The 27,097-nt window shown below is 31.6% G+C and overlaps 1 protein-coding gene across 21 annotated transcripts in view; it reads right to left on the reverse strand.

The window, feature by feature from the left end:
• The window catches only part of LOC127712109 (RIMS-binding protein 2-like), a 172,177-nt gene that overhangs the window by 86,585 nt on the left and 58,495 nt on the right, over positions 1-27,097 (reverse strand). For all 21 annotated transcript variants that reach the window (XM_052218331.1, XM_052218332.1, XM_052218320.1 and 18 more), the window contains 3 exons: positions 9,219-9,326; positions 3,089-3,172; positions 2,567-2,656 (listed from right to left, as the gene is read on the reverse strand). In XM_052218331.1, the coding sequence (XP_052074291.1) occupies positions 2,567-2,656; positions 3,089-3,172; positions 9,219-9,326 (282 nt within the window). The remainder of the gene's footprint in view (positions 1-2,566; positions 2,657-3,088; positions 3,173-9,218; positions 9,327-27,097) is intronic.

The following is a 27,097-nucleotide window of genomic DNA, read 5'->3' on the forward strand; positions in this document are numbered from 1 at the left end:
GCTCACCTGACTCTACTTTGGTTTTAGAAATCATGTAAAGATAGATAAAAATCATAACAGATACCCAAATAATGATTGAGGCCAAATTTTGATTAATATTGGTCCCGTTATTTAATAAAATATCCTGGTGGCCATCTTGAACAGTAAATCGGCAACAAAGTAGCAACACTTGGTCAGCACTTCATAAGGAACATTCATGCCATGTTTGGTTTCATTCCATTCAGTGGTACTCTAAAAGAAGACATTTGTATGTATTTCCCATAGGGTCCTATGTTAAACTAAGCCCCTCCCCCTAGCGGCCATCTTGGATAATGGATCAACTGCAAACTAACAACACTTGGTCAGCAACTCATAAGGAACATTCATGCCATGTTTGGTTCCATTCCATTCAGTGGTTCTCTAAAAGAAGATAATTGTATGTATTTCCCATAGGGTCCTATGTTAAACTAAGTCCCCCGCTGTCGGCCATCTTGGATGATGGATTGGCTGCAACATAACAACACTTGGTCAACATCTCATAAGGAACATTCATGCCATGTTTGGTTCCATTCCATTTATTGGTTCTCTAAAAGAAGACATTTTTATGTATTTCCCAAAGGGTCATATGTAAAACTAAGTCCCCCGCTGGCGGCCATCTTGGATGATGGATCGGCTACAAAGTAACAACACTTGGTCAGCATCTCATAAGGAAGATTCATGCCATGTTTGGTTTCATTCCATTCAGTGGTTCTCTAAAAGAAGACATTTGTATGTATTTCCCATAGGTCCTTTGTTAAACTAAGTCCCCTGCTGTCGGCCATCTTGGATGATGGACCGACTGCAAAGTAACAACACTTGGTCAGCACCTCATAAGGAACATTCATGCCATGTTTGGTTTCATTCCATTCAGTGGTTCTCTAAAAGAAGACATTTGTATGTATTTCCCGTAGGGTCCTATGTTAAACTAAGTCCCCTGCTGTCGGCCATCTTGGATGATGGACCGACTGCAAAGTAACAACACTTGGTCAGCACCTCATAAGGAACATTCATGCCATGTTTGGTTTCATTCCATTCAGTGGTTCTCTAAAAGAAGACATTTGTATGTATTTCCCATAGGGTCCTATGTTAAACTAAGTCCCCCGCTGGCGGCCATCTTGGAAGATGGACCGACTGCAAAGAAACAACACTTGGTCAGCATCTCATAAGGAACATTCAAGCCATGTTTGGTTCCATTCCATTCAGTGGTTCTCTAAAAGAAGACATTTTTATGTATTTCCCATAGGGTCCTATGTTAAACTAAGTCCCCCGCTGGCGGCCATCTTGGATGATGGATCGGCTACAAAGTAACAACACTTGGTCAGCACCTGATTAGGAACATTCATGCCATGTTTGGTTTCATTCCATTCAGTGGTTCTCTAAAAGAAGACATTTGTATGTATTTCCCTTAGGGTCCTATGTTAAACTAAGTTCCCGATGGCAGCCATCTTGGATGATGGATCAGCTACAAAGTAACAACACATGGTCAGCACCTCATAAAGAACATTCATGCTATGTTTGGTTTCATTCCATTCAGTGATTCTCTTAAAGAAGACATTTGTATGTATTTCCCATAGGGTCCTATGTTAAACTAAGTCCCCCGCTGGCGGCCATCTTGGATAATGGATCGGCTTCAAAGTAACAACACTTGGTCAGCACCTCATAAGGAAGATTCATGCCATGTTTGGTTCCATTCCATTCAGTGGTTCTCTAAAAGAAGTCATTTGTATGCATTTCCCATAGGGTCCTATGTTAAACTAAGTCCCCCGCTGGCGGCCATCTTGGATGATGGATCGGCTACAAAGTAACAACACTTGGTCAGCACCTCATAAGAAACATTCATGCCATGTTTGGTTTCATTCCATTCAGTGGTTCTCTAAAAGAAGTCATTTGTATGCATTTCCCATAGGGTCCTATGTTAAACTAAGTCCCCCGCTGGCGGCCATCTTGGATGATGGATCAGCTACAAAGTAACAACACTTGGTCAGCACCTCATAAGGAACATTCATGCCATGTTTGGTTTCATTCCATTCAGTGGTTCTCTAGAAGAAGTTCAAAATGTAAAAAGTTAACATCGACGCCGGACGAGGGACGACGGACGCCAAGTGATGAGAAAAGCTCACTTGGCCCTTCGGGCCAGGTGAGCTAATAAAAAGTGGCATTTCAAGTTTTGAAAGCATTATTGTTGCAGCATTTCCTGAAATTGCAATAATCAAACTTGAATATGTGTCCAATTCATTCAACAATCAAAATATTGAAAGCAAAAATATCAAAATTTCTGTCATAAAACACATTTTGCATTAATAAAAAAAAAACATCAGATTCATTTTGGATTCTATAGTATCATAATGTTGATGGCAAAATTACTGTAATATTTTTTTTCGTTCCAATTCCTTTGCATGTTGGTTCGTTCATTCGATGTATTGTCTAACAAGGCAATACACATTCTACCTCACTTCTATAGTCAACCAATCTCCCAATACTTCTATATGAAACCTGTAACAAACTTTTCTAAGTTATCAAATTTGAGATTTGCAAACATTTTACGTACCTTCTCTAAGTCAGCCAATCTATGGGTGAGATCTGACACTTGTATCGTTAATTCTGTATTCTGTGTAGCACTCTCTTGCAAATCTGCTTCCTGTAAAATGATATTTAAAATATTCAACTTGTTCAGCTTTTCCTATTGTTAATTTGTATCTGGCTCTTAAAAAAATTATCTTGTCTTATTTCTGAATATTTCCTCCAACTATAATCTCATTGATGTACATTATTAATGTGTCTCTTTTATAAATGCTGTAAACCAGCTAATGTTCTCAGAAACTTTCAAGCTGACTTTGCAAAGATTTCTTTTGACAATTTTATTTATACAACTAATGGTTTAAAGCTTATTTTAGGCTAAAATAACATTTCAAATGAGCTACATACTTAAATTAACTTGCTGACCTAAAAATATATAAGCTACAGGAAAAAAATATTTTAAATAAAAAGATCTGCATGAATCTTTCTCACCACAAAATGACACAATTTTACTTGAGTTAACTTCTCAAAACTACAAAATAGTGGTGCTTACCAAATTTCTACTTCTTGCTCTTTCTCTTTCTATTTCTTTGTTCAATCTTTCACATTCAATCTTTTTCTGTGTAAATTCTATTTCCTGTTAGAAGGAAAACATTAATTTAATACAATGGGAGATAATCAAATTTGATTTGAAGGTAAAGCATTAGATAAACAACTAGAGTTATTTCCCATTCAACAACATTCATACCAAATATAAGGATAGAAAAATATAATTTGAAGACAACCCTTTTTTGTTTTATCTAACCTTTCTAATATACATGTAATTAATCATTTTAGTTGAAAAGTTAAATCTAAACATCTTAAATTCAGACAAATTTACATTGCATTATTAACTCAATTCATGGCTATAAGTAAACCACAAATTTAAATGTTCAACCAAATACAAATATTCCAAAGGCCTTTAAGCCAGGGCTTCTAAAAAATATTTGTGCCAGCCGGACATTTTTTGTCTTATCCCGATTTTGATCCCTTAAGACAACGTAACAAAAGGCAATCCTGCTTATCAGTTGGGCATCATTTAAACAATGAATGATTGATATAAAAACAATATTAAACTTGACTTTTGATACAAATTCGATGTACTGACGTAAACTGTTAAATTGACAGTGTATCATTCGAAGTGTGCAACATTAGCGTACTAATATATGCCTTAAAATCTTTATTTGTGCAAAATTACGTTGTCAAAATATTTACTTTCGTTTTTGAAGGTACATTTTCTTATACCGGATGTTGACTTGACAATGGTAAAACACGAACCAGAGTCGGATACGAAAAATTGGTGTACGTTAACAAAGCACAATGGAGTCTAAGTAGCTCTTTCCAACGTTATTTCTTCAAGAAAATACTTAAAAATGAACGTTAGATAAAGGGGTTTCAATGATAATTTTAGCATTTTTGAAGAATTCAGATGCATAATTAAATCTCACAACTGCGCACATGCATACACGTGTACTTTGTTCAAACAACGTGGTCCTGGCGATTTTTTGCTTAAAACCTTTATAACTACCCTTTGAAAATTTTCATCAAATCATATTTATATAAATATTTTTGATAATTTAAATCTTTTTGATTAAATTAATTAGATGCCAACCGCTGAAATTTATGAAAGTAACTTCAAATAGACTGATCAATGTCCGGTACATATTAGTTTACCTGTCACCTGAACAGGTAAATTTCAACTGTCTGACAACTAATTAACCTTGATTACAATGAAAGGGTATTTAAGTAGGATTTGTTTTGATAGTACTTATTCACCATGTCACTTGTATGACCGGAAATGTGGCTGTTTAAGACAAAAGGTCAGGTCAAAAAGATCGCAAAAACTTCAATTTTTTCTGAATTCAATATGTTAAAATGGCAAACTCACGTTAAATGTCCGTTTCAGGTTTGGCACAACAAGTCATATTTATAATTTATCAGTCATGTCCAGAAAATATGACCGTTTTGGAAGCCCTGCTTTAAGCACCATGAAATCATATATCGATGAATATACAAATTTTCTTCAATCAACAAAAATCGTTATAAAGGAAAATATTTGAATCCACTGTAAATGAATTGTAAAGGATATTACAGGTGACCATTGCCTCCCAAATTTAATTTTATAACCCCATTCTTGTTTTATTTTCACTTGCCCATAAGAAAAGGTCACTTTTGGTGGTGACCCCTCTATGTTTTACTTTAATCAATGGAATAAATTAGTGTAAACAATTAAAAAACAAGTCATGAATATAACAGAAGATGAAAATAAATATAACCAGACACTAACACCAATCAACAACATAAGTTATGGAAAATAAGCATCACAACTTCACAAATTGATTTTCAATGATAAATTAAAAATGCAGCAAAATTGGAATCATATTGTTTCTATATATGAAATCTTTAAACTTAAATCCATGACGCATGATAAAGAGAGTTGAAAAAGTATAAAAATAAAAAAGATTTTTTTACACTATATATCTGAGATTCTCAACTATATCTGAGGCATGAAATATTGGCCACCAGTCACATTCAACTTTTAATCTTTTATTTTCTAATTTTAATTTAATTTTTTGGCTTCCACAACATGTTTATTGTATCTCCCCCAGGACTTTCTTTACAAAACTTAGTCCTCTAGTGACGTGATGACCATTTGATAAAAGCTGAATCCGTATAAAACACATAAACACTGACAGTTTTCCAATAATTCCATAGATATTTTGTTTTTTATTGGAACAAATCATTAGGAGCAAACAAGCAATTAAACGTTTTCTGCCTGAATGTCCTTGTTCATATTCCAATATTTATTTTTCTTGCAAGACAAATTGTGTACTCGATTAATCTTTAAACAGCTAGATTATACCTTCAAAGCTCCATCAGACATATATAAACACATCAATTCAAGAACCAGACAGTTCACACAAGGCACCATATTGAGTTATAATGATTCAAATTATTTTTGCTTTCATTAAAAACGATCATAGTGGTAATATTTCATACCTTGAAGAAAATGTGTTGACATAATGTTAGTGACAGTCCGATTCTGTGGTTACATCTAATATAACAAATAACATATTGATACTGGAAATTCAGAAATTATTGCCAGGTTTTTATCAATGCGAATAATGTGACTGTGTGAGTATCACAATAATAAGAACTCGCATTCTGATATCTGATACATATATGTGTATGCAGGTTTTCCTGAAATCACAATAATTAATCTTGCATCTTTGTTCTATTCTCCCAGTGAAGAAAACTGAAAAAATCCCATAAAAAAACCCAGTATCTCCTAAACAAGCATTTCTGACATAATGATGACCATTATACTAAGACCATACTTCCCAAGTAGTAGTACCACACTGACATAAGTGTGAAGTAGATATTTTCTCCTGAATATTTAATATTCTCCTACATCCAGACTAAAAGATGTCAATAATGTTAACAGTACAGATTAACAAAACATCACATACAACAAAATCATGTCTATAGACTCAATTAAGTCTAATTTGGAAGCCTGCCTAACGTTGTTTTTAACTTTAAAGTTAGTACTATATGTATCAGCTCTCAATATCATGTACAACAAAATCATGTCAACAAATTGACTAGTATGTCCAATTTGGAAACCTGTCTAACATTGTTTCTAGATATAAAGTTGGTACCATCTGTATAGTCTCTCAACATCATGTACAACAAAATCATGTCAAGAGATTGACAATTACATCTAATTTGGAAGCCTGGCTGACCAAGTCTTTAACTATGAAGTTAGTACCATATGTAACAGCTATCATTACACATCAGTGAGAGCAGCCAATCTTTTTATTATATCATTTAAGCATACACATCAGAGGTTTATCAGGGTGCTCTGGAAAGCCTTTTTAATGTCATTTTTTTTATGCCAGAATCAGTCCATTTAGGAATTAAATTACTGTTGTTGATAATTTGTGGAATTCTGTCTTTTTTTTTTTAAATTTTGATTTTACAGCACCTGGAGTAATGGTAGAGAAGTCCATACACAAAATTAATTTAGGTGAAAGTAGTTGAAATCTTGTAAATGGATTAAGAATAGACAAATCAAAGTAACAAACTGAAGTAATTGATTCTTATGCACTCCAAGCTGAAAACTTAAAGGGGCACTAGCTGTCAAATTCATGTTCACCAATTTGACTCAAATTCTCATATTTAATTTATAACATACTAAAACCCATATCTAAATTATAAAAAGTCTAAAATTAACAATTTACAATGCATGGGCTCGATAATATGTATCAGCATTTCGTGTGTATTTTAGTCTAGACACCATCTAATTAACCATTGAGGTGACCTATGAAGGCTGCCGAATATAAATTGATAACGAATATAAATTGATAACGAACTCCTGTAATTGGATTTTTCAAGGTCTGTTTGATTTCATATGATATAGGTTAAAAATATATGTTGATCGTCCTTTTTACCTGTATAAGAATGAGTTTTTGTGGATCGAATTAGTCAATCAAATGCTTTACCCTTGTTACACTTTAAATGTTGACATTCTTTTCCTTTTAATAACTGAACACGCCTAATTCATGCGTAACCCATCTCTAGCTAAGGAGTTAAATTGTCACATGAATACGAATTTAATGAGGTCGAATTATTCACTTGCAAGTGAATAATTCATCAGCTTATTTTGACAAAATTGAACCAAACTGGCTGCTAAAAGCAAATTATTATTTCACTATTTCACTTTCATTAATTATGGTACAAAAAAAAATCATATTTTAATTTTTTTTTGATATCTCGTAGCTAATGCCCATTTAAAGTCAAGTGACAGTAAATAGTAGGATCACCAACTTCTTTTTTTCCGGTATACATCATTCATTGAAAGTGGTGTTCGAGGTGAAAAATACCACAAAACAGCAAAATAAGTGTAACGTCATCTTGTTGTAAGCCGTAAAATGTCTATTTCTGACGTTTTTCAGTACCAACAATGTATAATATTAATAAAATAAATTGTGTTGTTATAAATTCAGCTGTCAGTTTTCTCAATTAAATTGTTTCTCATTTTTCATGTCAGGGCCTTTTATAGCCAACTATATGGTATGGGATTTTCTCATTGATGAAGGCTGTACAGTTGCCTATAATGGCTTATATCCACTTCATTTGAACTTTGCTGGATAGTTGTCTCATTGGCAATAATGCCACATCTCCTTATTTTTATATAGGTAACAGATTGGATCATACACCAAAAACAAAGTCAATGACCATATGAATATTTTTTATCATTAATAAGGAAATTGATTATCAACAACATACAATTCTATTAAGAAAAAATCTATGAATTTGAATTTGGAGATTTGTTGATTTTAAGACAAATTTAAGAAGCCTTTTTCACAGATTTTATGTGCTTTCTATACAAATGTTCACCTATTTTGAAAGAATTCAAACAGTTATATTTCAGAATAAACAAGAGAAACTGCGAGCTACTGCTCACAGATGATACCCCCGCCCAAATATTTCGATAAACAATAAGTTGTTGAGTGATGAATCTGAAAATGAATCACACAGTATAGCTGACTTATATAAACCCTAAAACCAAATTTCAGAAATCCTTGTATTGTTGTTCCTGAGAAAAATGTGACGAAAATTTTCAACTTGGCTATTCATTTTTAAAATGATGTAAGTGTTCGGTAAACAGGTAATTGTTGAGTGATGAATCTGAAAATGCATCACACAGTATTTCGCTGATTTATATAAACCCTAAAACCAAATTTCAGAAATCATTATGATGTAGTTCCCGAGAAAGATGCAACGAAAAATATTCATGGGACGGATGGACGGACAGACAGAGGTAAAACAGTATACCCCCATTTTTTTAAAGCGGGGTATAAAGAGATAAATGCATTATTTTTTCTGATTTTCAGTTATAGTTCAATGAGCCAAAGTTGTATGCAAAATTTTACCAAAATCTGTGACGAGCCCCATTTTACTTTTCCTTGACCTTAAACACCAACAATCAATCAATCAATCAATCTGAACAGTAGTGATTACTACATGTACTTTATCATTTGACAAGCAAATCTAGAAAAAAAAACACAACAATTTACATCACATGCCAGCAATTTACAATGGTGTCTTCTAGTCCTCTTATTTCAAACCCCTAGTAGTTAAAGTAAGCACACGGATGACTAATCTAAATTCAGTTTTTGACCATGGCTTTTACTGTAAAGTTTTCATCTCTGTATGCGACACAGTCCAACTGTTAGTGGAGAATGATCATGCCAATTTTCATCACTGAACTCCAAGAGGTTTTAAAGTTTAAGAGAGCAGAAACTATTTGTGACGGACGGACAAGCAGCATGATTACTACAGACCTTCCGCCAATTAATATCAAAGATTTTCCTAAAATCTGTACATATGAAAATCTTTTTTTTTTTAAGAAAACAAAATAAATAAATAATTCATGAAAAGTACTGTAAATTCACAAATTTTTGTGTTTTGAATTAATTATTGTGATTGTTACAAAACGGACAAAAATGCTGCATACAAGTAGCGCTGTCAAAATTCTAAATCTGTGTTTTTTATTTTGGCGAAACATATCCTTTCGTAATTTAAGCAATAATAAAAACATCACAATAATTTCTGAATTTATAGTATATAAGTATACTTACAAGTCTCTCTGTTTCCTCTTTAGCTTTTGATAATTTGACAACCTCGTTTTGTAATGCTTCATTAACTGATTCAAGCTCTTTTAAACGTTTAGTGTCTGCCTGTACATTCTGAAAGAAGTTAAACATTTCTTATCCCCTGATTAACACAAATGAGCAGACAATGTTACAAATCAATTTCTCCTTTATTTCCATTTAATGAAATCAACAAAATAGCACAAGTTTGTGAAATGTCATTATGTCTAACCAAAGATCAAGACATCTTACGAAATATCTCCAAAATCTGTGTTAAGGTGTCAATAAAACCGGAAATAAAAATTCCCTTTCTAAGATCAAAGTATAATATATATAAATCCATTTTCTTCCACAGATTTGAATATATGATGTTGTTGCAGCATTCTATATATATCTATACAGACATTCATTAATTCTTTGCATGTTTCTTTCGATCGGATTAATAGTCCCATTAGGCCAAACTGCACATCACAAATATTCGTAAAACTCAATCTGTAATCTTATAACTCCCAAGTTTATAATCCTCATACTGCCTCACAACAGTAATTTCAATTGGTCAGTCTATATTTATATTGGTCATGAAACATATCTCATCAGAGTTTGTGAAGTTCTACCAAATTTGGAAAAAAGTAGCAAAATCCCTAAACTAGCTGACGTTAATGAATGGTTTGATGTCATACAACTGATGTGTGAATATAATATTGTAATGGGCAATCTACTTATATCAATTTGAATATATTATCACCTTTTTGTCACATAAGCATAAGATTATGACTTGTTAAAAAATGACGTAGCTCCTGGTTAGTGACGATCATATTGCCTAAAAATGATGATGACCAATTTTTTATATATATGCTAGCTAAACACACTCTGTCCAACAAGTAGGAAAGTTATCAATATTGTCTCCCTAAGACTTTACAATTATTCTTATTACTAAGGTCTAAGAATTTAAGTACAGCCAGAATCAAATCATTATGTAAAAACGTAACTTGTTCTCTGTTTAAAATGTAAATCCCTGGTTAAATCCAGGTTAGTATGATCAATGATGTCATACTATTCTCTGGTACAGTAAATATTATTTCTTCTCCCGGTAAAACAAATGTAAATCCTCGAATGCAAATCCTAAGTAAAAAGCAGCTTAGTCTTGTATAATGTAACTTGTTCTCTGGTAAAGAGAGATATTAAATTTACTTTAAATCCAGGTAATCAGAATTACATAATTATGTAATAGAACGTTATATAAATGCTGAGTAGGCACAAAAACAGATGATGTCAAATCTAAAGAGACTGCAATGTTCAATCCCAAATGTATGATACCATGAGTAACCATAGACATATCCATTTATTTATGTTTTTTATACATTATAATCAACACCCCCGGTTACATTTACCATAATATACAGTTTATTTTTTCAATTTTTTAAAATTCTGTTGAAGTATGTGATAATTGTTCATTGATATTTATATAAGGACTGTCTATCTATGACATTACAATGAACAAAATACAATCATGGTTGTTATTAATCTAATGTTCGCTAATGAAACAGTCACGAAATAACTTTTTAAAAAATTTTCATATTTATTTAAACACTATAACATTTTTGCACTTATATTTTTTTTGTCTTCATTGTCTATATCCATATAAATAATCATATTTCAAAAAAAAAATTAATATTATCCAAACAGTATCTCCCAGTAACAATATGTTGGCAAAATCCATTATTATATCAATATGCTTTGCTCATCCAAGTTATCTGATCACATGTCTCACGAATCTGAAGATAACTGGGAAAAAAAGGACAAAGATAATAAAAGGGTTTGCCAAGAAAAAAAGGTTTTAATCCTTTAAAAAAATTATTCTTGAAGATTTATTGAAAGTTTCATATTACAATACACACTGTTGTAATCCTAGGAATTTTGATAAAACATTCCAAAATCATTCCTGTAAAAGATTTTAAAAAGTCCACATTGTATTAATGGCTATCTAGTCAAGACAGTGTTATTTTCAAACTGATGAACATGCTCAAGATTCTTACATTAGAAGAAGAGTGATGTGAAGATACTCAAATTCTGTATAGAAGTATGAAAATCTCATGAAATTTGTGTATTCTCTATGATAAACCAATACACAATCACAATCAATGCAAACTGCTGGAAAAAACTACTTCTTTTATTGCACCTAAATCTGTCATAAATCGTAGAAATATATGTCAAGCTAATATTCAACGATATGATGATATATTTCCATGGTATTTTTCCGTGTCAATTTAATCACTGGAGAGATAGAACTTTGTGCAAAATCATTTAAATTGTCTTAGAAATTCCATCTAACCATTTAAAATCTGATTCTGAAGAGACAAGATCATCTGTATTTGGATAGAAAAATAAATCATAGGACCATCATTACTTTAAAGCTAAGTCTGTTTTGTTTCCCGTTAAAGTCAGATGATCAGATTTTTGATATAAAACCAATTTCTAAAGTACATATGTAGATCGATCTTTTAAGAAAATGAATAATGATGATCCCTTCAAAATTAAATGATTCCTTCAGAAAGAATGATCCCTTCCATCTGGAGTTATTGTGAATTCATCATTATTCCTGGAATTTCAATTATTGTGTATTTCTTAGGTATCAGTAAACCATGAATTTAAAAATTCAACCAAGAAATTTTTTCTATAGGCTATATATATACAGTATGTAGACTTTTGCAAAATAATGAAACCAAAAGTACATAAAAATATAATTTTTCCTCAATCCACCAAAACAAATTAATCCACAGTATGATTAAAAGCCTGTCTGTGTACTTCTGGATAAAACAATATTGATCTAAAAATCTCTTAAAGGTTGCAAAATCTAGTTTTTGAACTAAAACTATGCTATAATTTGCTGTTGGTATAACTGACAACTTCTAAAAATTTAATTATAGGAATTAGGCAACCTCTACCATATTGTCTTTTTCTTATTCTTAATTCCAATTAACAATGAAATTTATGTATTTCTAGGTCATCATATATAGTTGTTTTAAACGCAAGCAATCAAAATCCATCATCAAAGAGACAAAGCAGACGGAATCAATCTTCAGAAAGGTTTCCTGCAGACATCCATACCCTGAGAATTCTGTCTGTAACTCAGTGCATACAACATGTTATTCATAGGACATGTACTGTAATTAAATAGTTTAAATCACAATGATGTTATATATATTTTGTGTCCTTTTGGTCAATGACTTTTTAAAGTTTTTCCAATAGGGTTTCAAGTGCCATCAAATCAGATTTCCAAATCATCAAAATCAAAAGAACAACTATTAAAAGTGAAAAAATTTCTGTCAGTATAACAATTGTCATACGTCTTCTAAATTATTTTACTTTCATAATCCCAATGTCAAACAAAATTCTCGAAATATCAAACAAATTTCTCAAATTATCAAACAAATTTCTCCCCATATGAAACAAACTCTTTCATTATCACACAAAAGTGTCCAAACATCATACAAAATTCTCCCCGCAATGTTAAACAAAATTCAAGAAAGATTTGTGAAATCTATATATATATATATATATATATATGGCTAGCATCTCAAGTGAATTATAGAAATCTCTGAGTTATTTAATTGAAAATTCACACATCAATATAGATCTACAATGTTGGCTTCACATAACAAAGAAAGTACAAATGAAACACAGCATTCGTCTCACATAAACATCACACATGATCTATAAATGAAAGGCTTGTCATTTTCTGTAATAATCTATAGCCATGAATTGATATGATTTCATTGAACAAACTCATCACTAGAATTTTGATAAGAACATCGCTGCCATCCTGCTCTCAAAGCACAATCAATAGAGACCTCATCAAAAGCCTGTATTCTTTGCCGTTTGTGTTGCTCATTTATAGTTTGAGTGTAACATACAAAATTGAATGAAATCATTTTCTGAATAAATGACTTCATGAATATAGCTTAGTTTTTGTCTATGTAAACATTCAGGTTCATTTAAGTTGAGGTTATAAAAAGCAGAGAAAATCAATAGGAAAGTTCATTTTAAGTTATTAATTAAATCTAAGTACTTATTTATAAGATAAAAATAAACTGATAGTTCAACTTTACATTTTAAAACCAAAAGTTTATTTTAATGATACAACACTGAAATTTTAAAAACAAAAGTTTCTAAGAAGCTTCATCACTTTATTTCCAAATTCAAATCATGAAAAAAGGGAATGCGGACTTAACAAAAATAGGAAAGGAAATAAACCACACAAATAACCAATGGTCATTTTGGTCAGCCAACTTCTAAAAGATATTTCAATGCTGCCAGGCCTTTAGTCCACATTTAAATATAAAAAAATTTGTAAGGGTTCCACGGAACCCAGTGTCTCGCCTACTTTTGCTGTTAGTCGCAGCCTCAACAAAAATTGGGAAATAATTATTAAAAACTTTCCTCTAGATACTATCTTTTGAATGTAAGAAGCTTCTGTTCAAGTTTGGTAAGAATCCAGGATGGTTTATGAATCTAATAAATGTTTTAAAAACTTTAACTGCAGACTCTACGTAATGTTAACTGGAAGAAAAACTAAGTCCATTTATAAGTAATATACTGAAAAACAGGAAATTTTTTTTAACAAAATTTCCTTCTAGATACTTAGCTTTTGATCATAAACAAGCTTCTGTCCAAGTTTGGTAGAAATCCAGGATAGTTTAAGAAAGTTATTAAAATTTCAAAAACTTTAACCACAAAGTGAATATTTGTGGAAGCCACTGCCAACAGAATGTAGGATCGCTATGTCTCCCTTTTGCGACAAAAGTCGCAAGCTCGACAAAAAAAGGCATTCAGTAAAGAAAAACTGTTTTTATGATGGCAGGGTGTTTATACTATGTGTTTATGATTATGATGGCGGGGTGTTTATACTATGTGTTTATGATTATGATGGCAGGGTGTTTATACTATGTGTTTATGATTATGATGGCAGGGTGTTTATACTATGTGTTTATGATTATGATGGCAGGGTGTTTATACTATGTGTTTATGATTATGATGGCAGGGTGTTTATACTATGTGTTTATGATTATGATGGCAGGGTGTTTATACTATGTGTTTATGATTATGATGGCGGGGTGTTTATACTATGTGTTTATGATTATGATGGCAGGGTGTTTATACTATGTGTTTATGATTATGATGGCAGGGTGTTTATACTATGTGTTTATGATTATGATGGCAGGGTGTTTATACTATGTGTTTATGATTATGATGGCAGGGTGTTTATACTATGTGTTTATGATTATGATGGCAGGGTGTTTATACTATGTGTTTATGATTATGATGGCAGGGTGTTTATACTATGTGTTTATGATTATGATGGCAGGGTGTTTATACTATGTGTTTATGATTATGATGGCAGGGTGTTTATACTATGTGTTTATGATTATGATGGCAGGGTGTTTATACTATGTTTTTATGATTATGATGGCAGGGTGTTTATACTATGTTTTTATGATTATGATGGCAGGGTGTTTATACTATCCATTTGTACAATCATTTCTATTGTATGCAATTGTCCATGATTTTAACGAAACATTATGCGTATCTCACTTTTGCAACTATTTCATTTGAAACTGCATCGATTCCAGACAGTGAATCAGTTACAGAATTAATTTTCCCCATTTTGATCTTGTCTAACTTTTCCCTCAACCATGATATACAGATAAATCTTGCTAAGAGAAGATTTGAATTCATTCAAATGCTTTAATACTTGGGATAAAGATGTAATTCATTATATGTGTCGTAACTCCCAGAAGGCCAAGCAGCCATCACATAACATAATCTTCTGAGTGTTTTATCAGTCCTACACAGTTTTATTGTCTAGCAACTCCTATGTAACATAGTAACAGTATAGCAAATGTAATGCAATCAACTTCCTCTGTACATTAGTCTTTCTTATTGAAATATTGTGTACAGAGTGTATTTTGTATTTCCCTTTTATGTCTGACATGTTAATACCATATATTTTTTGTTCACCAGAGGCATCACAAAGAGATGCTTTCACCTGTATTTGGTACAAAAATTGTATATGCCACACTGCAGTTAACTGGATACCAGTAGAATGTGTAATGTCTTTATGATAGGAACCCAGTATTCTGACTTATACACTAGGAATTTAAGGCAATTTTCACTTTTTATAAAACACAACTGACATATATTTTCATTAAGAATCATTCTAAGAATATACTTTTTGTTTGTCTTTTTGAAGAGCATTCCAGTCTTAAGGTAGTAAGGCTAAAAAAATCCAAATGTTATACCAAGAAATTTATCTAATTTGTACTTTGGATATCCATTGCAATTTAATTATTTCCTCCATAATGAACCCCTCTAGTAAAAGTTAAAAAGATGCAGTTTAACATTGTGCTATTTATTTGTCCAAGAGTGGTCTTATTTCAATCTTGACCTCAAGATTCTATGTATATATCTTTCTGCTCTAAATAAGTAAATGAGGTTTGACACGTATACACCAAATATAGATTATGATGATAAATTGGGAAAATTAATTATATCTAAATAAAAATTTTCACATTTGCCCTTAAGTTTGGTGTCAAGAGTTCCACTGTTGTTGAAATCCACATGCATGTATATGAATAAAAAAGAAGGAGAGGTTTCTATAATTGCTTTAATCCCTCACTTGAGTAGATAAATGATTGAAATCTATTAAAAAAAAATGACATGGATTTTTTAATATAAAGCAATAGGCCCGAGAACACAGTTATTTCGTAGTGCATTTCTTTTAGACAATATATTCAAATTAAAAAAATCGCACCTACTCTATCTCAAAAAGATTTTTACAGTGTAGTGTACTACTATTGATACAAATAATATCAAAATTATAGAAACTACCACCAGCTCTAAATCAAAATATTGACAATTCTGTGTTAAGGGGGGCTAAAATTCAGTTTGACAGCTTCAGACATTCTAATTTTTGACCTTTTTTAACTGGACCAAATCACTACTTAACATAAAGATTCAGCACCCAAATTTTTTTAACATGTAATTTCATCCCCTTACTTAATATTTCATGCATAAAATATCAAGAAATAAATTGGAAAAGTGTATAAAAAAAAAATGCAAGTTATACACTGTTCACACTAGGGACTATATTTGTAGACAACGAAAACCTAAGGACGATAACTGTGTCCTTGGACCAATTCAAATATAAAAAACCCAAAATACTTTTTACGGTCTTTCTACCTTGGAGATAACTGTATTGTAATTTAAGCTTTGTCTTTGTAAAACATATATTTACTGTCGCAAATTGAGTAAACCTAGGAACGTTTAGCAGAGCTAAGTAAACAGATATTTGCGACAGTAAAATCAAGTTTTATGAAGGCCAAGCTTAAAATACAATACAGTTATCTCCATTTTAATGCCACATATTAGAATGAATTCCATTTTAGTAAAAATTTTGGCTTAAAAATGCAATAAATGAAAAGTCTGTGAACCTGTTACCTCCTCTTTGACATCTAAACAATATGACATCATACACACATAGACATATTTTTACTTTTTGTATGCTTCTGAATGGTTTAAATCTTCAAACAAAAAGAACATTTTGAGGCACAAAATGTGACTTTTTTGTTTATTTTTGAAAAATTACATATAAAAAAAATTTGAAATTCAAAATGGTGGCTTTCCTTAGTTACAAACTGGTAGAATGTGGAATCTAACCCTTCAAAATAATATCAACGTCCAATGAAAATTATCTTTATTTGTGTCACTGAGCTGCTGGCTTATTGAGATACATTGGTGGATCCACAGGGTGTTCCTGGGGTCGGAACTCCACTTTCTTATTCAATTATGTGAATGTTTCATGGTGTTCCCGTGGTTGAAACCCCCTTTTCAAAATGGCTGGATCTACAACTGAAGTAAACCCAACATGTCAATTTAATTCTATTGAAGAATGCCCTCTTATAATGCATATGCCAGTACAAACATTTTAAAACTCTACATTCAGTTCTATAAAGCATCAACGACCTTGTAATGAAACTTTGTCCTTACAATTCTATCAATCTTGACCTATTCAGCAACACAGATAAAGATGTTTATTTCCCAATAAGTTAAACTGAATAGATGGTATGATCTTTAATTCGACATGGAATTGATTCGATTGATTTTCTGGTTACTACAAAATATACTAAAGTTATCTCTAAAGGAATATTAAATCACCAATAAAGTCAATTTCATTGTGGTAACGAACTCTCACTGGGTATTCCATGAAATCATTGGAATTCATGAGAGGTATTACTGTCAAATGTACATGGTGCCTTCAGGGATAAATAAATAAATACAATTCTAACATAAGGTCCAATGGAATGCAGTGTCAATGGACATCAACCCCACTTAAAACAGTAAAATGATTGGTTCTACTTTAAACAATGTATTCAATTTTAAAACGAATACTTTAACAGGTGCCTAAAAATGGGGGTAACAGTTACACATGTATAAGAAAGAGAAGGGGTGGGTGGGGGTGTTTTGGCTCTGTTAATTCACTAAAAATATGATTCCATTATAAGTAAATTTGTTATAAATTTCCAAGTAAAGACTATCACATGATGTTATAAAAAACTTCATCTTGACTTGAGGACAAATTATGCCCTTTTCCGTCGATTTTATACAATTGCAGTAAACATATGTTAAAAATCAGAGGTGAATTTGCTCATCAAATGGCTGTGTGAAAAGCCAATATACCCATGCAGAAATGGTGCTGCACTGTGGTAAAGACTCTGTTTTGAGAAGCAGTGTATACATTGTACCAAATTTTAAGTGTTCCATTTGGTTGAAACCACAACTTTCCACACTTGAGGTAGGCACAATATACCACTAAATTACCAAAGATTAGTTGAAATATGAAAATTCCTCAAACAATATAAAGAGGTGAATATGTTTTAACAAATTTGCTTACCATTTTTAAAACATCATGACTTCCTACTATTCTTAAGTATTTATATTAAGACTGTGGAAGTATGACCAATATCAGGATGTTGAACATGTGAAAAGGTGTCAAATGTTACATGCTAGTTCCTGATATTTCTATGTTAATTGTATATGTTACTGACAGGGATTTCCATTTCAAAGTAAAAAGATAAAATTTAATTAAATTAGCATCTACAAGCCTACACTGCTGTGTTTTCAATGTGAAATTTTACCTTCAAAATGTAAAATTAAAGGTTACATATTTCTGAAAGATATTTTGTATGATTTCAGTGTAAAATAAGATGATGTGGTATGATTGCCAATGAGATAACTATCCAACAGAGTCCAAATAGAGGGGAAATATAGGTCACTTAATCACTTCAACAATGAGCAAAATATGACAGACAGCAACCAATGACATCAACTGAATAACAGGCTCCTTTGAGAGCGTCCATCAATTTTCGTTTTTAAAAATGTAAATAAAAAAATGGTAAATTGGATGTCAAGCAGCAACTCTATCAAATTTTATACATACCTTTAAATTTCAAAACATTTTTAAACAAAAAATTATATGAAAAATGTTGAATTTTCGAACCAATCTGAAATGGTTGCTGCTTGATACACAGCAGCAATATCTGCCAGTTCACAACCCCCAATTTCCCTTCCACCCCAACATAAAAGGGTGTAAATAAATACAATCTTACCCAAACACTATATTTCAAATCACATACAACCAGTGTTTATTTTTAACTCCTTAATGATTCTTGGATTATTTTTAATTTTTTTAATTTGACTGAAATCCTAATTTCCCTCACGTGAGGAAAGCAAAGAGATTTAATTATGACAAAAACCCTTTCTCATCATGGAATAAAGGGGGAGGGGTCAAAAGGCGTCATTACCGAGGAAAGGATTAATAGAGACTATCAAGGATCTGTCATCAACAACAAATTCCTAAAAACTTCAGATGTAACAAAAACAAACATAAGATTTCCTTACCATTTCTGTAATGTTATTTCTTCCTTATAACCTTTAGCAATTTTAAGAAAAATTAAAGAAATATGAGAAAAAAGTTGAAAATGTCAAATGATGCTGATTATTAAATGTCAGTTCCTTGATACTTCTAATACCACTATTTCAACTCAATGTAACTAGCATGGATTTCCATTTCAAAGTAGAAAGATCAAATGAAATGAAATGTACATCTGAAAGCCCACACTGCTATGTTTTCTTTGAAAGGTTTGATTTTCAAAATGAAATTAAAGGTTGATTATGTTTTCCAAATGTAAATTTAAGGTTTGCTTAATTATTTCAAAGAAATACTTTCCATGATTTCAAATTATTTTTGAAAAAAGTGTTTCAAAAGCAGGCTTTTCAAAAAGCTTTGGAGTAGTTAGGCTTATTCATATTTCAAAAAGTGGCCCTTTTATGATTCGAACTTTTATCCTCAAGGTTAAGAGAAAAGGGCCTGATAGACATGTACACATTCCATACACCTGATATAGTTGATCTATTGCTTGTAGTAACTGACAAAACTATGAAATTTTAAGATTGACAAATGAACCATGAAAATGAGATCAAGGTCATACGAACCCTGCCAGACAGACATGTTCACCTTACAGTCATTTCATTTACAAAATATAGTTGACCTATTGCTTATAGTATCTGAGAAATAGACCAAAGCACAAAACTAAACATTGTCCACTGAACCATGAAAATGAGGTCAAGGTCAGATGAAACCTGTCAGTCTGACATGCACACCTTACAACCATTCCATACACCAAATATAGTTGAACTATTGCTTCTAGTATCTGAGATATGGACTTGAGCATGTAAACTTAACCTTGATCACTGATCCATGAAATGAGGTTGAGGTCAGGTGAACCCTGTCTGACAGACATGTAGACCTTGCAAGGAACCAAATATAGTTATCCTTTTATTCATAATAAGTGAGTATATCATATTACAAAAAAACTACAATTTCGTTTCAAACCGTCACTAACCCCTGGAAATGAGATCAATGACATTGAACATGTGACGGGAACTTGGTAACATAAGGTATCTGTATACAAGGTATGAAGCATCCAAGTCTTCTACCTTCTTAAGTATAAAGCTTTATACAAATAGTTTACTCTGCCACCGCCTTCGTAGGATTGTAATCTCTATGTCTGGCATTCTGCGACTTTCTTAGCAAAAAAAGAAAAAATTTCTTTGAGACAAAAATGAAAATCTCATTGGTGTTGGTCATTAGTTGTTAATAGTTATTACATCAGTTTGAAATGTGGACATTATATCCGATGTAGAGTGAGTGCCACACTTTCTGCACATTAAAGAACCTTTCTGACAACTCTCTTGAGGGGCCCATATTATGGTGTCCTTTTGCTAACCAAAATTTCTGTCCCTTTCTATCCTCCCTCTTTTTTAAGTGGTAGTCTTATTTTCTGCCCTTTATTCTGGTCAACCTAGCTTTCAAAACCTTCATATTGGTATTGTATTAATTGTTAATGTGTCCCTGTAATAAATATTCATGAAATATTTGCCACTGGACAATAAGCAAGCGACAATCAATTAATCTTAATATTTTGGGTTCATTAGAAACTTTCGGTTTTGATTTCAGATCCTTGCACGTCTTGGTTGAATCCAATCAGAAAATTGTCTAGACTTAATGTAATTGAAAGTACTATCTCTTGACCTGACCATTAAAGGTCATGTAATGACCCCTATTTGTCTATCTACAATGTATTCTGAAGTTGCATTATTTGGCTTCAGTGAAGTTCAGTGTCAATGAGATTTGCCTAAATGAGCATGAAAACAACTGCAACTTGGGAGTTTTTTTTCAAATTTTAACTATCAACTTACACATTCAATCGTGTCTATATTATATGGAAATATTTGATTTTTTACACATTCAACCATGTCTTTATATTATATGGAAATATTTGATTTTTTTCACATTCAATCGTGTCTTTATATTATCTGGTAATATTTAATTTTTTTCACATTCAATCGTGTCTTTATATTATATGGAAATATTTGATTTTTTTCACATTCAATCGTGTCTTTATATTATATGGAAATATTTGATTTTTTTCACATTCAATCTGACTGTTTTATGTCAATACTGCTAATAGAAAGTTACTGAACAAAATCAGATAAACGTATCTAGTTTTTGATTATATTAATGTTTTGAACACTTTAATAGCATTGTTCGAATTACATCTATTTACATCAACAATAATCAATTAATTGTAATTCTTACCTCATGATTTTCCTAATCCAAATTTCATAAGTCTAAATTAGTCAAATGCAGCAAAATGTTTAGAAAATTATTTCCTTAATGATTATTATTACAAAAAGACTAAACCACGATAATTTGTTTCCTGACCAAAAACACCAATGTACATAATCTCCATTCGAATAAAAACTTGTTAATGTCGACAAATTGTACAGAGCATTGGAGAAAGACACAAAAACACATTTGACAGTAATACACACATACTGTAAGAAGAATCAATAATTTCTATGGAAGTTATTTGAAAATAATGCCTTATTATTTCTACTCCTTTAGTCCAGACGAACCCTCTCAGCATCGTCAATAATGTGGTTGTCAATTTCATAAAACAAGTTATCATAACAACGGCACTTTTAATAGGGGATTATATTACAGTACACAAGTTGTAGCTTTTCTCAATATAAAAATCTAATATTCAAATGAAAACTGTACTCAAATTACTCCAATAATTGAATTTCAGAACTAGTTTATTCTGCTACCAGTTCAAGGACATTTTGATACATTTTTTGTATTGATGGACTAGACTATCTGTCTTTATAGGAATCATGGAGGTAGGTATACAATGAATGGTAAATGCTGATCAAATGGCAAAGAGAACTTGTGAATTCATTTATTTTCATGGGTACTAATTTTAGTGGATATGTAATTCAAAGGTTTTTTTATATTTTATTTTTGTGGATTTACCAAAGTCTGCATACATGCCTATAGAAAAATTGTACTTCGTTAAAACATTTAAAACTTTGTTTGTTTGAACTCCTTTACCAACAAAATCCACAAAAATTTGATTCCCATAAAAAATAATGAAGGCACAGTAACTTATTAGAAAATTTTTGTGATATTTCTATAAGAAATCATAAAGTTGCACAGGATGTAGTTGTAAGACGTAGATGAAAAATTACATGCTTGTGGGTATAATAAAAGCCCCTTAGTATAGCCAAACAGGAGGTTACTACCGAAGATTTTAATAAATCTTAAATAAGCTTATACTGTAAATGAACTCATCATAATAAAGTTAAAGACCAAATATAAATTCATTCCTTAATGCACATATGATGTACAAACTGTGTAATTTGTGACAAAAGTTATGGATGGACGAGGGTACAAACAAGATGCTAACAGTATATCATTCTATCTAATAATTAAAGAACCTTTGTGAGCACGCTCACATACCCCAAGCCCCCACACTGTCACTGGGCAAATAAAATATCACCAGATTCCTATGTTCAAAGACTCAACTGCTACAACAATAAACTGACAAACATTTCTTGTGGATATGCACATCTACATAGTATGTCCATATTATCTACAAAGTTTCATGAAATTCTGTTGTGTGGATTCAGAGGAGTTGCGATGACAAGAACAGGACCAACAGACTGACAGACAGGCGGACAGACGGATGGGTCAAAAACATTATACCCTACGGAACTGTGTTCCATGTTGTATAATAACCCTCTGTGATGTGGGGTATGATTAACAGGTTTAATCTAATACAAGTATTAAACAAAGAGGTTGAATTCAATTTTAGTATTAAACAAAGAGGTTGAATTTAATTTTAGTATTAAACAAACAGGTTAAATTCTGACAATACTAGTATTAAACAGACCTTATATTTAATACTAGAATTAAACAAACAGTTTAAATCGAAAATTACATGTAGTATTAAACAAACAGGTTAAATTTAATACTGAAATAAAACATACAGCTGAAGGACGCCTCCGGGTGCGGGAATTTCTCGCTGCATTGAAGACCTGTTGGTGACCTTCTGCTGTTGTCTGTTCTATGGTCGGGTTGTTGTCTCTTTGACACATTCCCCATTTCCATTCTCAATTTTAATTTTAGGTTAAAATTTGATACCGAAATAACTAAACATGTTAAATTTAATATATGCATAAGACAGACAGGTTAAATACAATGTCTTTTGATTTAGTTTTATCAACTCAAGGAAACCTCATCTGTTTTAAAGGAACCCTTTTTTGCACTTAACATTTTGTGTGGATAAGATTTTAAGATAGGTTTTCAGTTCAGTTATGCAGGTCAAATTAATAAAGAGTATTCAATGTTGTCTTGATACAACAGTTCCCTTCAGACTCAAACAGGTTTCACAGATTTGTCTTATCTAAATTTAAGTGACGATTCAAACTGACCCAAAAGTTGAACTAATATCCAACTGGACTACAGAAAACTTGGATAACCTGGCATACCCTACACATGGCCCAAGTCAGGGCTTCCAAAATGGTTGTATTGTCCGGACTTGACTGATAAATTATATTCTTGTGCCACAAGTATATAACAATCAAACAATTTCAAATTCACATTTTCAAATGTAAAAATAAGAAGATGTGGTATGATTGCCAATGAGACAACTCTCCAACAGACACCAAATGACATAGAAGTTAACAACTATAGGTCACTGAACGGCCTTCTACAATGTGCAAAACCCATACCCCATAGCAAGCTAAAAGAGGCCAAACACCAGAAAAGACAACTCAATTAAAACGAGAAAACAAACAGCCTGATTTATGTACAAAACAATAGACCAAAAGCAAATATAATAATAATAATATACACAGCAACAAAAGACAAAATACTATAACACTCAATCAATGTACAAATTCACATGACCATAATGTACATGTATTGAGAACAGTGTATGAGCATACTGTACATGTATTGAGAACAGTGTATGAGCATACAGTGTATGAGCATACTGTACATGTATTGAGAACAGAGCATGAGCATACTGTACATGTATTGAGAACAGTGTATGAGCATACTGTACATGTATTGAGAACAGAGCATGAGCATACTGTACATGTATTAAGAACAGAGCATGAGCATACTGTACATGTATTGAGAACAGAGCATGAGCATAATGTTGCATAGAGGTTTCTTTAACAGCTTGTTTATTGGAGAAGTTCTGATAATGTTATCTTATACTGATGACAGTTTTTGAGTCCTAAAGTTTTCAGCCAAGAAAAATTATTTAAAAAATTGGATACATAAAATGAAGCAATCTCCAAAGCATCTGTTATCAGAAGGCACCGATTCAGACAGGTACACACCAGGTGTTTGCCCTATGCCCCATAAAAAAAGCAAATATTGTTACAAAATATGGTCCTTCAACTCATAATTGAATCTCCCTAACATCAAATCATGAATCTACGTCTGATCAGTGTAACGGGTAATTAAAGAATTGCTAATGTGTATCATTACGCCTAAATAAATGTGATTGTCATTCGATTAACTACTTATCCCATTATTTCCTGCTAACTAACTAATCACCCAAGAATGAGAAATCAATGGAGAGTGTAATCAATAGTTCAAAAGAGGAAGTGTGCAAAGGTCCTTTAGGGGCTAAAAATTGAAGTATCACAAAATGAGTGTAAGGATAATCGATATGAATGTGGAAAGTTAAATCTGTAAAGAATATCAAATTTTATGTTATTGCTCCCATCAAGACAGAGGTTTATGGTGACATTCTAACACTTCTAAAGGCCGGTACACACAATAAGATTTGTAAAATATAAGATTTTTGTATTAAAAGACTCTTTTGTACACATGCTTAGGTTATCAGATTGTAAATAAATAATATAACCCTCATGCTAAGGTAAGGTAAATTGGAAAAAAGTTTTAAAATTCGAAATTGATGGCAAGCATTTGATATGTGAAGGTGCCACACCATCAATTCAATCAATCACTTTTAAAACATATGTAAACGGAGCCCTATTGAGACTAAACAAAATAATTTTGATGTCGTTTTCTACAATCAGCAAATGAATTTTATAAATGAAACTGTTGCTGAATGAGAAATATATTTTGACTATTTTGAGCCTAAATTTACTTGTGCATGAACTTGCACCACAATTTTACGGCAGATGTGCAAAATAGTATGCTAACTAAGATTTTCAAAAAACCTGAGTGCTATTTTTAGTAGAAGGGGACTTCCTAAATATCATGTGTCACTACAAAACTTTAAACAATGTTTATATACACTTTATAATGGATTCTGATATTTTGTTTGCATTTAGAACTTGTTGAACTTTTGTGTCAGTCCTTTGCATGTTTTGGTGGTCAAAACCTTCTCACCACCACTTTCAAGAAATATTTGCTTTATTGATGTAAGTATAAAAAAAAAAATACAATTTGGGAAGTGACACCGTGAAGACTTTACAATAATTTCATTATTTTGACCCTTTTTTCGCACTTCATACTTAGACTTATTGATTCAATTTATTTTGGTCCTAAGGATGAAATATTGGCCACTTGACAAAAAGCAAAGCAACTGGCAATCCTAACCAAACATTTTAGTATAACTGTTAACATTTCTGTGCAAATGGAGTCACTGGAGATGTAATAACAAATTTAAAAAAAAATATCTTTAAAGTTAAATTTAAACTAATCTTCAAAAATAAATACTGTAAATTCAGAAATTATTTTGTGCATTTATTATAGCGTTTTTTGAAGAATGAACAAAAATGGGAGATTGGTTATTGGGATTTCAGGAAATAATGCATACATAAAATTTGTATCAGATATCAGAATGTGAGTTCTTATTATTGCGATACTGAATCAGTTGCATTATTTCCACATAAATAAAATATGTGTTTTCTTTAATGTAGATTTTTTTTTGTACTTTCAGATCAAAATCTCGATAAAACAACAATGTCGATCACTAATGAGAAAGTAAAAGCTAATTACTATCAGGCAATCTGACAAATCCAATTGATCAAAGCTTTACACAGCACTATCCTCAGGTGAACTAAAATTCATAATCTCAACTGTAGATATCATCAATGATAATAAATACGAAAAATAAAATGAATGCTATTCCAAAAAAATGTACTGACCTTCTTTTTGGTGTGAAACAAATGATAGACTCACGATAATTAATGTAATTACGTTATAAAATCCTTAATAACACACAGTATTGACTAAAAGTACTAATCAATATCAGAAAAAAAGTCAATGAACCATCTGCCGAGGTTAAAAATGACTGTATTCAGCGTCTAATTAGGCAGGTCTATATACAAACCAATTATAGGTAATACTGGACGTTCAATTACAATCTCATTTTACAGATTTAACAAATACTGGCGGTAACTGGTTATCGTCAGATAGATTATTTACATCAATCTTGTTGTTTTATACATATTAATCCTCAAAGTGCTATAAAACAATGCAGTAAGGTGGTTACTTAAGTCATGTCTAAGATACATAATTTAAATCTTATATGAATGAAAGGAGATGTGGGATAAACATTAATGGGCCAGTAACATGCAACACAAAAAACCTACTAGAAGTCAATATACCATGTTAAAAAAAAGACCTGCGTGTACATATTTTCCAAATTAAGGAATATTGATAGTGTTATATTTGAATACTTTCTAACTTTAAAATTTCAGACTAATTTTTTCAAGTTTTCTTAACAGTTTAATGTGATCTAAAGTTTTATTAAATTTCTTTTTGAACTAAAGAAAACATTTTCCGTAGCTGTAAATATATAAGATGGAAAACTGGACCATGCTCACTCAAATATATTGACTTCGAGCTATTTTTTGGTTATTTTTTTCTTTGGGTTGCTGTCTCATTGACTTTCACCAACATCTCCTTTCGTCTT

Source organism: Mytilus californianus, unplaced genomic scaffold (assembly GCF_021869535.1).
Source record: "Mytilus californianus isolate M0D057914Y unplaced genomic scaffold, xbMytCali1.0.p SCAF_8, whole genome shotgun sequence".
In the NCBI taxonomy this organism is placed as follows: domain Eukaryota; kingdom Metazoa; phylum Mollusca; class Bivalvia; order Mytilida; family Mytilidae; genus Mytilus; species Mytilus californianus.